This window comes from Callithrix jacchus, chromosome 8 (assembly GCF_049354715.1).
Source record: "Callithrix jacchus isolate 240 chromosome 8, calJac240_pri, whole genome shotgun sequence".
In the NCBI taxonomy this organism is placed as follows: Eukaryota; Metazoa; Chordata; class Mammalia; order Primates; family Cebidae; genus Callithrix; species Callithrix jacchus.
Window position 1 is genome coordinate 4,809,756 of NC_133509.1, and position 14,130 is coordinate 4,823,885.

The 14,130-nt window shown below is 40.6% G+C and overlaps 1 protein-coding gene and 1 pseudogene across 2 annotated transcripts in view; one reads left to right on the forward strand and one right to left on the reverse strand.

The window, feature by feature from the left end:
• MINDY2 (MINDY lysine 48 deubiquitinase 2) overlaps positions 1-14,130 on the forward strand; it is an 86,324-nt gene that overhangs the window by 42,118 nt on the left and 30,076 nt on the right. For both annotated transcript variants that reach the window (XM_035258725.3, XM_035258726.3), the window contains exon 5: positions 7,663-7,765. In XM_035258725.3, coding sequence (XP_035114616.2) covers positions 7,663-7,765 — 103 coding nt within the window. The remainder of the gene's footprint in view (positions 1-7,662; positions 7,766-14,130) is intronic.
• Positions 11,509-12,007, reverse strand: LOC100385005 (large ribosomal subunit protein P1 pseudogene; annotated as a pseudogene).

Consider the following 14,130-nt stretch of genomic DNA (forward strand, 5'->3'; position numbering starts at 1 on the left):
GACTGATGAAATGCAGCATACATGGATGCATCCATTAACTCTAGGAAGGTGGAGATCATAATGGCAAGGACTTGGCAGTGGTTTTTTTTTTTTAAATCTCTGTCCATTGGTAGCAGCTGCTGGGATTCAGGAGAATGGAAAGATGGCTTACTATAAGCAAGGCAGCTCTGAGAATTTCACTGAAGTCTCAGCATGCCCAGTAATTTATACATGCAAGGTTGGATTCTGGCAGATGACAATGACATATAATTTAGATTGTGAAGAATGACAATCTGAGGACTGTAAGCCTGGGTTCTTTATTTTTTAAAATTTTTTAAGAGACAATATCTCACTGTGTTGCCCAGACTAGAGTGCAGTAGCATGATCATAGCTCCCTGCAGCCTCAGCTAGTTCAAGGGATCCTCCGACCTCAGCCTCCCAAGTAGCTGGGGCTACAGTGCACCAGCATGACTGGCTCACATACAAAGTATTTTAAATACTGTGATTAAGAATTAGACCAATGGCAGAGAGTAGAGGCCTAAAAAGACAATTATACAGATAGAACTAGGGCACACTAGAGCAATGGGGAAAGACAATCCTTTCAATAAAAGATTCTAAGACAATTAGATAGACACAGAGGAAAGAAATGAAACTGTTTCCTATTACTCACACCACAAAATTCTATTCCATGTACATTGAAGTTTAACTGTAAAAGCCAGGTGAGGTGGCATACCTGTAGTCGGTTACTTAGGAGACTGAGGCACAAGAATCACTTGAGGCCATGAGTTTGAGGTTGCAGTGCACTATGATAGCACCTGTGGATAGCCATCGTACTCCAGCCTGGGCAACATGCTAAGGTCCTGGCTCTACAAATGCAGTGGGGCAGAGGTCGGGGGAGTGGCAGTTTAACTGTAAAAAATAGAACTACAAAAGTTGGAAACTATGTTTCTGATCTTCTGTTACTACTGTAGGAAGGGATTTCAAAAACAAGATACAAACCTATTAACTATAAGGAAACATTGGTAAACAAGACTACCTTAAAACTGAGATTTTGTGTTTATCCAAGACATTCCAAAGAGAATGTAAAAGCAAGCCACAGAGTAGAAGATGAATTGCAACTTATAAAATGACTAAAGGATTAATATTCAGAAAGTAGGAGCTCCTACAGATAGTTTTTAAAAAGATAGACAGCCAAGCCAAAAAAAAAAAAAAAAAAGGAACAAATGACTTGAGTAGGCACTTCAGAGAAATAGATATCCAAATGGCCAGTGAACATATGAATTGGTCATTAAGGAAATACAAATGAAAACCACTGTTAGAGACTACTGTGCGTACTTCAGACTGGCTAACATTGAAAAGTCTGATGCTTTTAGGCCAGGTGCGGTGGCTCATGCCTGTAATCCCAGCACTTTGGGAAGCCAGGGTGGGCAGATCACCTGAGGTCAGGAGTTTGAGACTAGCTTGGCCAACATGGCAAAACCTTGTCTGTACTGAACTACAAAAATTAGCCAGGGGTAGTGGCAGGTACCTGTAATCCCAGCTACTCGGGAGGCTGAGGCAGGGAGAATTCCTTGAACCCTTGAGGCAGAGGTCTCAGTGCGCCGAGACTGTACCACTGCATTCCAGCCTGGGTGACAGGGTGAGACTGTGTCTCAAAAAACAAAAAACTTTTGAATAAGTCTGACATTATTAAATGTTGGACAAGATGCGCAGCATAGAGAATTCTCATTCCCTGCTGATGAGGTTGGAAATTGGCCATCTGCTTCGGAAACAGCTTGGTTTATCCATTAAAGTTGAGGCTAAACATTCCTTAAGACTCAGCAGTTTGGCGAGGCACACACTCTTGATGTTTGGAACAGGGTGAATGTGCTGGAATTTTTCACAGCAGTATCGTTTGTCACAGGGCCAAACTGCGAACACGTCAGATAGCCGTCAAAAGACAAATGAATAACCACGTTATGATACATTCTGTAGAATACTATGTTACGTTGGAAACAAATGCCATCTGCATACCACTGTATACAACAGCCTTACATTATATATTTGTTGATTTGGTGTATTGTTTGCTTTTACTCTAGAATATAAGCTTTATGAAAGCATAAACTATTTCGCTCACTGCTGTGTCCACAGATTCTCTCATGGCACCAATTTTATGTAGTAGTATTTAATAGGCATCCAAATAAATTGGATGAATGGAATTCTGGGGGTGGGAGGAGACAAGATCTCACTCTGATGCCCAGGCTGGAGTGCAGTGGCATGATCATAGCTCACTGCAACTCCTGGAACTACTGGGCTTAAGCATTCCTGCCTCAGCCTCCTGAGTAGCTGGGACTACAGGGACACACTCCCATGCCTGGCTAGCTTTGTCTTTCTTTTTTTTCTTTTGTTTGAGGCAGAGTCTCACTCTGTCACCCAGGCTAGAATGCAGTTGTGCAGTCTCGGCTCAATGCAACCTCTGCTTCCTGGGTTCAAGAGATTCTCCTGCCTCAGCCTCCTGAGTAGCTGGGATTACAGGCACCCACCACCACCCCAAGCTAATTTTTGTATTTTTAGTAGAGACAAGTTTTCACCATGTTGGCCAGGCTGGTCTCGAACTCCTGACCTCAGGTAATCCCACCTGTCTAGGCCTCCCAAAGTGCAGGAATTATAGGCGTGAGCTACCGTACCTCGCATGTTTTATTTTTTGTAAAGACAGAATCTTGCTGTGTTGCTCAGGGTGGTCTCAAATTCCTGAGCTGACGCAGTTCTTCCACCCTGGCCTCCTAAAGTGTTGGAATTATAGACATGAGTCACCACACCTGGCCTTGAGTGAAATAGTAATGTATAGATTCTGCCTGTGAACATTTGAAATCTTTTTTATTTCTAGCTACTCTAGAGAAATGTATTTGATACTTGTTTTTTTGTTTTTTTTTTTGAGACAGTTTTTCATTCTTTTTTTTTTTAAGTGCATTTTAGGTTGTGGGGTACATGTGAAGAACATGCAAGATTGTTGCATAGGTACATGGCAGTGTGATTTGCTGCCTTCCTCCCCATCACCTATATCTGCCATTTATCCCCATGCTATCTCTCCCCAACTCCCTACCCCCTGCTGTCTCTCCCCTATTTCTCCCCGACAGACCCCAGTGTGTGATGCTCTCCTCCCTGTGTCCATGTGTTCTCATTGTTCAATACCCACCTATGAGTGAGAACATGCGGTGTTTGATTTTCTGTTCTTGTGTCAGTTTGCTGAGAATGATGGTCTCCAGGTTCATCCATGTCCCTACGAGGGACACGAACTCATCGTTTTTGATGGCTGCATAGTATTCCATGGTGTATATGTGCCACATTTTCCCTGTCCAGTCTATCATTGATGGGCATTTGGGTTGGTTCCAAGTCTTTGCTATTGTAAACAGTGCTGCAATGAACATTCGTGTGCATGTGTCCTTATAGCAGAACGATTTATAATCCTTTGGATATATACCCAGTAATGGGATTGCTGGATCAAATGGAATTTCTATTTCTAGGTCCTTGAGGAATCACCACACTGTCTTCCACAATGGTTGAACTAATTTACACTCCCACCAGCAGTGTAAAAGTGTTCCTATTTCTCCACATCTCTCCAGCATCTGTTGTCTCCAGATTTTTTAATTATCACCATTCTAACTGGTGTGAGATGGTATCTTAATGTGGTTTTGATTTGCATTTCTCTAATGGCCAGTGATGATGAGCGTTTTTTCATGTTTGTTGGCCTCATGTTATGTCTTCTTTCGTAAAGTGTCTGTTCATATCCTTCACCCACTTTTGAATGGGCTTGTTTGTTTTTTTCTTGTAAATCTGTTTCAGTTCTTTGTGGATTCTGGATATCAGCCCTTTGTCAGATGGGTAAACTGCAAAAATTTTTTCCCTTTCTGTTGTTTGCCGATTCGATTCACTCTAATGACTGTTGCTTTTGCTGTGCAGAAGCTGTGGAGTTTGATTATGTCCCATTTGTCTGTTTTGGCTTTTGTTGCCAATGCTTGTGGTGTTTTGGTCATGAAGTCCTTGCCTACTCCTATGTCCTGAATGGTTTTCCCTAGATTTTCTTCTAGGGTTTTTATGGTGCCAGGTCTTATGTTTAAGTCTTTAATCCATCTGGAGTTAATTTTAGTGTAAGGTGTCAGGAAGGGGTCCAGTTTCTGCTTTCTGCACATGGCTAGCCAGTTTTCCCAACACCATTTATTAAACAGGGAATCCTTTCCCCATTGCTTGTTTTTGTGAGGTTTGTCAAAGATCAGATGGTTGTAGATGTGTGGTGTTGCCTCCGAGGCCTCTGTTCTGTTCGATTGGTCTATACCTCTGTTTTGGTACTAATACCATGCTGTTTTGATTACTGTAGCCTTGTAGTATAGTTTGAAGTCAGGTAATGTGATGCCTCCAGCTTTGTTCTTTTTGGTTAGAATTGACTAGGCTATGTGGGCTCTATTCTGGTTTCATATGAAGTTTAAGGTGTTTTTTTTCCAGTTCTGTGAAAAAGGTTGTTGGTAGAGACAGTGATTCATTCTTGTTGCACAGGCTAGAATGCAGTGGCGTGATCTTGGCTCACCACAACCTCTGCCTCCTGGTTTCAAGTGATTCTCCTGCCTCAGCCTCCCACATAGCTAGGATTACAGGTGTCCGCCACCACACCTGGCTAACTTTTTATATTTTTGGTAGAGGTGGGGTTTCGTCATCTCTGGTATCAAACTCCTCACCTCAGGTGATCCACCCATCTCAGCCTCCCAAAGTGCTGGGATTACAGGCATGAGCCACGGCACCCAGCTTATTCATCTTGTGTTTATTACTGTAGTTGGGTTTTGGGGGGTTTTGTTTTGTTTCAGAGACAGTGCCTTGCCCCGTTGCCCAGGCTGGAGTATAGTGGCATGACCATCGCTCACTGTAGCCTTGAACTCCTGGACTCAAGCGGTCCTCTCGCCTCAGCCTCTTGAATAGCTGGGATTACAGGCATGCACCACCATATCCAGCTAATTTAAAATACGTGTATATATTTTTAGAGGCTTTGCATGATGGCTCGTACCTGTAATCCTAATATTTTGGAAGACCACGGTGGGAGAATCACTGAGCCCAGGAGTTTGAAACCAGCCTTGGCAACAGGAGACCTGTCTCTACAAAAATTTTAGCAATTAGACAGGTGTAGTGACTTGTGCCTGTAGTCCCAGCTATGCAGGAGGCTGAGGTGGGAGGATTGCTTGAGCCTGGGAAGTTAAGGCTGCAGTGGGCTGTGATCACGCCACTGCACTCCAGTGTGGGTGACGGAATATGGGAGATGGAGTGAGAAAAAAATCTTAAAAAGTTTTTTTTTTATTTTTAGAGACAGGAGTTTTGCTATGTTGCCCAGACTGGTATTGAACTCCTGGCCTCAAGAAATCCTCCTGTCTCAGCCTCCTGAATTGCTTGCATTACTGGTGTGAACCACCATACCCAATTTATTGTAGTTGTATTTCTGTGGATTTCTTGAAAGTGAAAATTCAGACTCTTTGAAAAGACTTACTGAAGTTGAGTGACTGACAAAAGCACTATAAAGTAAAGGTGCTGAGGAAAATAACATCTGAAGAGAGCGTGCCCTCAAAGTGTTTCTTAAGGATCTAACTTCTCATTTTAAATCAATCAAAGCTGGAACTCGTGAATTTTTTTCTTACGATTTACGTAGAATCTTATCCCAAGGATCCTCTCACACAGGAAAGAACTCATTTGGCTCTGCATCAAAAGATGGACAGTTGAATACATTTTTGTGTTTTAAGTTAATATAAAATGTTTTGGTTTTATAAAGGGCAGCAAAACAAAAAATATGTATATATGAAATATTTCAGATATGGGCCAGGTATGCAGCTCACACCTGTAATCCCTGCACTTTGGGAGGCCCAGGTGGGCGTATTACTTAAGTTCAGGAGTTCAAGACCATCCTGGCCAAAATGGTGAAATCATGACTCTACTAAAAGTACAAAACTTAGCCAGGCGTGGTGGTGGGTGCCTGTAATTCCTGCTACTCGGGAGGTTGAGGCAAGAGAATCACTTGAACCCAGGAGGTAGAGGTTGCAGTGAGCTGAAATCACACTCCTGTACTTTGGCCTGAGCGATGGAGTGAGACTACATCTCAAAAAAAAAAAAAAAAAAAAAAAAATGTTTGGCTGGGCATGACTTTGGGAGGCCGAGGCAGGTGAATCATGAGGTCAGGAGTTTGAGACCAGCCTGGTCAAGATGGTGAAACCCCATCTCTACTAAAAATACAAAAAATTAGCCGGGTGCGGTCACAGGTACCTGTAATCCCAGCTACTCGGGAGGCTGAGGCAGGAGAATCACTTGAAGTCAGCAGGTGGACGTTGCAGTGAGCGGAGACTGCACCATTGCACTCCAGCCTGGAGCTAGACTTCGTCTCAACAAAACAAAACAAAATGTTTAGGATATGTATGCCTGTACACATTTTCCACAGTTTACTGCTTTGACTTTCTGAATTAACTGATTGTCTCAAACACCCATTAGTCCCAGTTGTATGAGTTAGGAGGCTCTTAGTACTGCAGAATTTTTCATAAACAAGGAGGATAAATTACAGCCTCACACGATGGTTCCCAAACGTCGCCATGTATCAGAATCACCTGGGTAGTGGAATGAAAACTTAGAGAACTGAGAAGCAACTTGAGCCTGAAATTATTTTACATCTTTTTAACACACTCCTCCAGTTTGAAAACCACTGCTGTGAGTACTACTTGTGCAGATGTGTGTCCAAACCTGTGGTGTTCCAAGAGTCAGTCTTCAAGACGATCATTTGAGTGTAGGAAGAAAACGTTCACCCTCTTATTTCTATTTATGTTATTCTAAAATTTGTATTTGTTGTATTGGGTATATAACTTATTAATGCAGCAGAACATTTGAATAATTTATAAATAAATATAAATATATTATGTATGCCAATGCAACTATATAAATTGTTTAGACAGTAGGAACCTCTTTTTCTTCTCTAGTCAAAGCAAAGCATAATGGAGAGAGAGTAGAGAAGCCCAATTTTCTTTTCCTATAGCTTAAAAGTTTAAATTTACTCTTTTGCTGTACCTCTAAAAACAAAGATAAAATAAGAATCATGAAGCAGATACTGTCCCTGGTTAACACATATTAACTTTTCTTCAGGAAAATAACAATAGTTATCTCTACTCATATCTCCACTATACTTTTCTTGGAAATAAGTAATAAATCAAATAGAATAATTTTATTAATCCTATAAATTAACATATTTAAAGTTCCCTTGCTTTAAATGTGCAGCATTTGTTTTTTAGTTTTAAAAAAAACTGTTGCTTGGTACTTTATGCTGGGGGAAAAAAGTGGATATTTTTTCATTTTTCCTCCTTGAATAGTTTTTATTTTATTTTGATGACTTAAATACGTGTTTATGACCTTAAGAAATAAAGTTGCATGTAATAATCCCATTTAATCTTCTTTTTGCATAATTGAAATACAGCTAAGCAGTATTTTTCATAATGTGTCATACCGAGCTGTAAACTTGGAAACCGTTGGGTGTTGATTTTAGTGCCGATTTTGTTTTTCAAAAATTATTATTTATGAAAAATAAATAGTTTTATATTTACTATTAGAATACAATTCTAAAGAGTGATGTGGCTTTCTTTTGTTTCGTTTCTAATCTTACCGTGATTAGTGAGACAGTTATTTGTTTTCTAGATTGATGACATTGTAAAAGCTGTTGGTAACTGCAGCTACAATCAACTAGTGGAGAAGATCATCTCTTGTAAGCAGTCAGACAACAGTGAGCTGCTTAGTGAAGGTGGGTGAGTGCTGCTATTACCTGACTTTTTAAATTCTTGGCAAGATGATTTTTCTTACAAGTTAGTATCTTTGAAATTTCTTAAATAAGACTTCTGAAAAACACAAGTGATATTACTTGTAGGAATTTTAAGAAGTAGCCATTCATAGGCTGGCCACGGTGGCTTCCAGCACTTTGAGAGGCCAAAGCAGGCCGATCACCTCAGGACAGGAATTCAAGATCAGCTTGGCCAAATGGTGAAACCTCATCCTTACTAAAAATACAACAAAAAATGTGCTGGCCATGGTGGTGTGTGCCTATAATCCCAGCTACTCGGGAGGCTGAGGCAGAAGAATCGCTTGAACCGGGAGGTGGAGCTTGCAGGGAGCCGAAATTGCACCACTGCACTCCTACTCCAGCCTGGCAACAGAGCAAGACTTTAAAGATGCCAGTGAAAGGTTTTTCCTATAACTCAGTTAACTTGTAAAATCAGGCCTGGATTCTATTAAAAATCTTTGGAATCACTTGCTAACTTTGGTATGGTCTGGTACCCAGAGATTACTGATAATTACTTTTTTAAAAAAGGCTTGTTCTTCAGGAGTACAGAATGAACTTCACCATTGACCCTGAGCGCTTCAGCTGACTGAGTATTATAGTGCTCAAGGATTCTGTTTTGGTAGACCTCTGCTTTATGTTTCAGTTTCATACAGTATAGTAAAGCTCCATTCTGGATCAGAGTATACCTCCAAAAATCAGTTTTCCTAACCCTTAGCTAACTGGAGTTCCTAAATTCATCATCACGAAATCAGTTTAATGTTTTTTCAGCTGTGTTCCATCACTGATGAGAAGAGGAGATTTGAAACAGAATGCCGTCAAAAGGCATAGCATGTAGCTTATACCTTCCCACTCCCCACTTTACTCTTTCAAAAATACACACGAATACTGAGGCTGTAATTCTTCTTTCTATGAAAGGTATACAAAAGAAAGAGAAATCATGAGAAGTAGGGCATGAGTTTTGTCTCTCTCAGACACACAGTTATTTTGCATGAGGTATAATAAAAGTTCATTACAATATCACATTTTTAAGAATTAAAACATTTATTACAGTTATCACATTTTTAAGAATTAAAAGTAAAGATACAAGAATATACGAGCATATAAAAGATACGTACATGAATTCCATTTGTATTGATCGGAACCCAGCTAATTATGTTACTTAATTACCCAGAAGTTTAACACATTTTCGCAAAAGAGGAAAACAATAAGAAAATACATAGTATTTTAATTGAGGTTTATCCTACTCTTTTTTTTTTTTTTTGAGACGGAGTTTCACTCTTCTTCTCCAGGCTGGAGTGCAATGGCACGATCTTGGCTCACGGCAGCCTCCACCTCCCAGGTTCAGGCAATTCTCCTGCCTCAGTTTCCTGAGTAGCTGGGATTACAGGCATGTGCCACCATGCCCAGCTAATTTTGCATTTTTAGTAGATATCGGGTTTTGTTATATTGGTCAAGCTGGGAGGTTTATGCTAGTCTTCTGCTTGCAATAAACACGTAAAGATACAGGGACAGGCTGGACATTGTGGCACACACCTACAATCCCAGCCCTTTGGGAGACTGAGGCAGGAAGATCGCTTGAGCCCAGGAGTTTGAGACCAGCCTGGGCAATGTAGCAGGAGCCCATCTCTAGAAAATAAATTAGCTTGACACCTGTAGCCCCAGGTACTTGGGAGGCTGAGGCTGAAGATCACTTGAGCCCAGGAAGTCAAGGCTGCAGTGAGCCAAGATCATGCCACCACTACACTCCAGCCTGGGCAACAGAACAGAACCTGTCTCAAAAAAAAACAACAACAACAGTATAGGGTAATCGATCACTGATTTGTCTGACAACTCTTTCATTACAGCATGAGGCAGCAGTGTTCAAACTTTAGGAGGGAAAGAAGCAACAAAAACTGTTACAAAGGATTTTCTCTCAATTAACAAAATTTCTTCTCAAGCTAGAATGTAGGAGGAAGAATTCCACTCACTAGAATTTTGCATTCCTATACAAGCTCTTATTACCATAGCTATATTACTAAAAAGAAGCCTATTTTAAACATTTCTATCTATGGAATCCTTCTTTTTCAGTAATGTCCAATATACTAGAGTATGCTATTCAGTAGTACAAGGATTCAAAAAGGAATCCTGTTGAAGGAACAATAGGATTCAAAAAGTAGTAACAATGCTGGCCACCAAGTAATACTTGAATACACTGACTTAAGGAGTATAAAGTTATGTGAAATGTTGTAAACATCTTTCTCAGTTCTGGCTACAAATACAATAAGGGTAGGACTTAGTATTATAATAATTAACAAAATGAAGAAAAAAATCAGTCTGTTCGTGACTTCTTTTTCCTTACCTGATGTGACAACTATTATTATTTATTTGATATTGATTCCTCAGGATAATGAAAAACTATAGTTAATATATGTGTTATTGATAATTGGGAAGGACATCATGGTAAAAGCAAAGAAAGAAACCCTCTAAAACAGTACAGAATTTTTAGGGATTACCTGCTGGTCATATTTATTGATTACTTCCTTGAGATGTAAATTTCGTAATGGTGAAATTCTGCATACCAGACTTCCATATTAAAGATTAAAGAATAATTATATGTGTTATTTATCATAATTAAGAAGCTAAACTAGATTTTTGTTCATGAGTAACTACAACTACGTGTAGTCCATTTGAAATAACACCGATGGTTACTTGCATAAGACACTGAGAAATGATGGAAAATAAAAGGTCATAATAGGCGTTTTTACTTACTTTGTAGCAATTAGCTTTCCTTCACCATTTTTCATCATCATATTACCCTTTTTTTGAGACAAAATCTGCTCTGTTGGCCAGGCTGTTGTGCAGTAGCACAATCTCAGTTCACTGCAACCTTTGCCTCCTGGGTTCAGGCACTTCTCCTGCCTCAGCCTCCCTAGTAGCTGAGACTAGAGGCATGTGCCACCATGCCTGACTAATTTTTGTATTTTTAGTAGAGATGCGGTTTCACCATTTTGGATAGTCTGGTCTCCAACTTTTGACCTCAGGTGATCACCAACCTCGACCTCCCAAAGTTCTGAGATTATAGGCATAAGCCACCATGCACAGCCTATCATATTATCTTGAGTGGTGCTCAGTTGAAGTAATCTTTTTCTGTTTAGCCTGCAAATTGTAGTTTTCCCTTTAAATCAGTAAAATACCCCAAAGCTGACTTTTTTTTTTTTTTTGGCTACTCTGAACACAGTACTCACGGTTTATTATATAAATCCAAACCTGAAAAGTCAAAATTTCCATTCAGGCTACTGTCAAACAAAAAAAGCTTAGTTTTTGGAACACGGGTTTGAATCTTGTTTCATCCACTTTGTGTAACTGGGGACCTTAATCGTTTATTTTCCGCACTCCTTCAGTGTTACTGTTCAACTCCCAAGCATTTGATGAGGCATTACACAGCTAGGTCTGGTTGCCTGACAACTTTGGGATGCAGCAGTCAACATTCTGCATAGGTCCGAGTTCTTAGGCAGGACTGTATAGGGTAATTACCCAGGAGGCTCTCTAAAACTGAGGTCTGTATTACCCTCCGACCCCAGCGTAGGGGACACACCTTACAGTCATCAAGTTTGTGCAGGTAACCTGGAGAAAGCATCTGCTCTGACCCTCCTGCCAGCACAGTGCCGTTTTCCACACTGTACCACGAGGTGCCGTCTTGTTAGGTGACAGGGAAAAATCCAGCCTGTGTCATGTCAGAATAGGTTGAGAGCCAGCATTACAAAACCGAGATCAGTTTGCAGAGTACATTCCCAAACTATGGGCAAGACCAACAGCAGTTAAAGTTCAGCTTTTTATTGAATACATTATAAAAGAGGTTTAGTCAAAAAGACCAAAGCCCATGTCATCATCAGCCTCCTCGGATTCTTCTTTCTTGGCTTCCACTTTCTTCTCCTCAGCCGGAGCAGCAGCAGTGGAGGGGGCAGGACCTCCTGCTGGTATAGCACCAGCTGCTGGAGCAGGCCCACCAGCCCCTACGTTGTAGATGAGGCTCCCAGTGTTGACGTTGGCCAGGGCCTTTGCAAACAAGCCAGGCCAAAAAGGTTCAACATTTCCACGGGCTGCTTTAATGAGGGCATTGATCTTATCCTCCCTGACGGTCACCTCATTGCCGTGCAGAATGAGGGCCGAGCAGAGGCAGGCGAGCTCGGAGACGGAGGCCATGGTGCGGGTGAGTGTGAGGCTAGCGCTGCCGGACACGGTGCTAGTCGCTGGATGAAGTGAGGGCCTCACCCCAACGCGGCCTTACCTTGCTCAGAAGAACCGAGCACCTTGGCGCCAGCTGAGGAAAGGGCTCCAGCTGACTTATTTCTAATTTTTATTTTTTATTTCTAATTTTTATTAAAAATTAAACCTTGGTCACATGTCGTAACTTTTTTTTTTTTGACACGGAGTTTCGCTCATTACCCAGGCTGGAGTGCAATGGCGCGATCTCGGCTCACCGCAACCTCCGCCTCCTGGGTTCAGGCAATTCTCCTGCCTCAGCCTCCCGAGTAGCTGGGATTACAGGCACGCGCCCCCATGCCCAGCTAATTTTTTGTATTTTTAGTAAAGACGGGGTTTCACCATTTTGACCAGGATGGTCTCGATCTCTTGAGCTCGTGATCCACCCTCCTGGGCCTCCCAAAGTGGTGGGGTTACAGGCTTGAGCCACCGCACCTGGCCACATGTGGTAACTTTTTAAAAGTTCAAACATTTTGTTTCCTATCAAGGTATGGAGGGTAAGAAATAAATTCACTAAAATTCCTTAAGGAAAAAGAAATGTTAGTTAGGAAATAATCCAATAGGGTTAGGTATTCTTTGACCTGCTTTTAGAGGACATTCATTTTCCTTGATGCTAATACCTTGTAAGTAATGGTACAGAACTTTACTTTATGTAGAATACACTGCTTTTGGGTGTCAGTAACTTTTCTATTTTCTACTTCCTTTCCAGTACAATGATGAATAGGAACAATACCTCTTTGAATCTGGTTATAATGATGCTGATTTTTCATGGCAGCAAAAATCAGAAGGTTGAAAAAGCATAGTACCAGCTGCCAGACTTCACCAGAGCTAATCATTTAATTCCAGATGCTCTCAAAAATGTTTCTTTTTTTTGTTTGTTCGTGTGGGTTTTGTTTGTTTTTGAGATGGAGTCTTACTCTGTTGCCCAGGCTGGAGTATGGTTGTACGATCTCAGCTCACTGTAACCTCCACCTACTGAGTTCAAGCAATTCTTCTGCCTCAGCCTCCCGGGTAGCTGGGGCTACAAGTGTGCGCCACCATGCCCAGCTAATTTTTTGTATTTTTAGTAGAGACAGGGTTTCACCATGTTGGCAAGGCTGGTCTCAGACTCCTGACTTCAGGTGATTCACCCACCTGGGCCTCACAAAGTGCTGGGATTACAAGCATGAGCCACCGTGCCCAGCCTAGCAATGTTTCTCTAACAGTTGTTCATAGGACCAAAATATGCTTATAAAAATATTTCTAGGATATGTATTTACTTATTTATTCAAATATTTATTGAGCCTTCATTATGTGCCATAAACACCGAACATTATAGTTTCAATTCTTATTTTTTTTATTAAATAATACTGGTTTCCTTTTCTTTCTTCAACTTGTATTTTGAAAATTCTCAAAACCATAAAAAAGTTGTAATAGCACAATGAACATTTATATCCTCTTTACCTAAATTTACCAATGTTGATACGTTGAATGTTTTCCTTTTTTCTGTATTTCTACACATAACACATACTTTTTTCCCTAAGTCTTGTGAGAATTAACTGCAAATAGAGCTCTTTGCCCATAAATGCTTCATCGTTTGTCTACTAAAAACAAGGAATTCTCTTACGTAAATTCTCCTATACAATCACAATATGATTATCTCAAGCAATTTAGCATTGATAAAATGTTATTTAATATATTATTCATATTCAGAATTCTCCCATTTTCCCAGTAATGCCCCTTACAGCTTTTAATTTTTTTTCAGTGTAGGCTCCAACTGATGATCATTGAGTAGTTTTATAACCTTTTTCCTTCCTTCCCCCCTCTCTCTCTTTCTCTCTCCTTTTCTTCCTTCCTTCTTTCTTTTCTTTCTCCTTTCCTCCCTTTCTTCCTCCCTCCTGTCCTTCTTTTTTCATCTTTTATGACATTGACTTTTTAAAATAGTCCAGGCCAGTTTTTCTGTAGAATATTCCTCAGTTTGGATTCATGTGATTATTTCCTCATTAGTAGATTCAGGTTGCATACTTTTGGCAGGGATTCTACGTAGGTGAAATTTTGTTTTTTCCGGTACATCAGATCAGGGGACACACAAGCCTAATTATCTCATT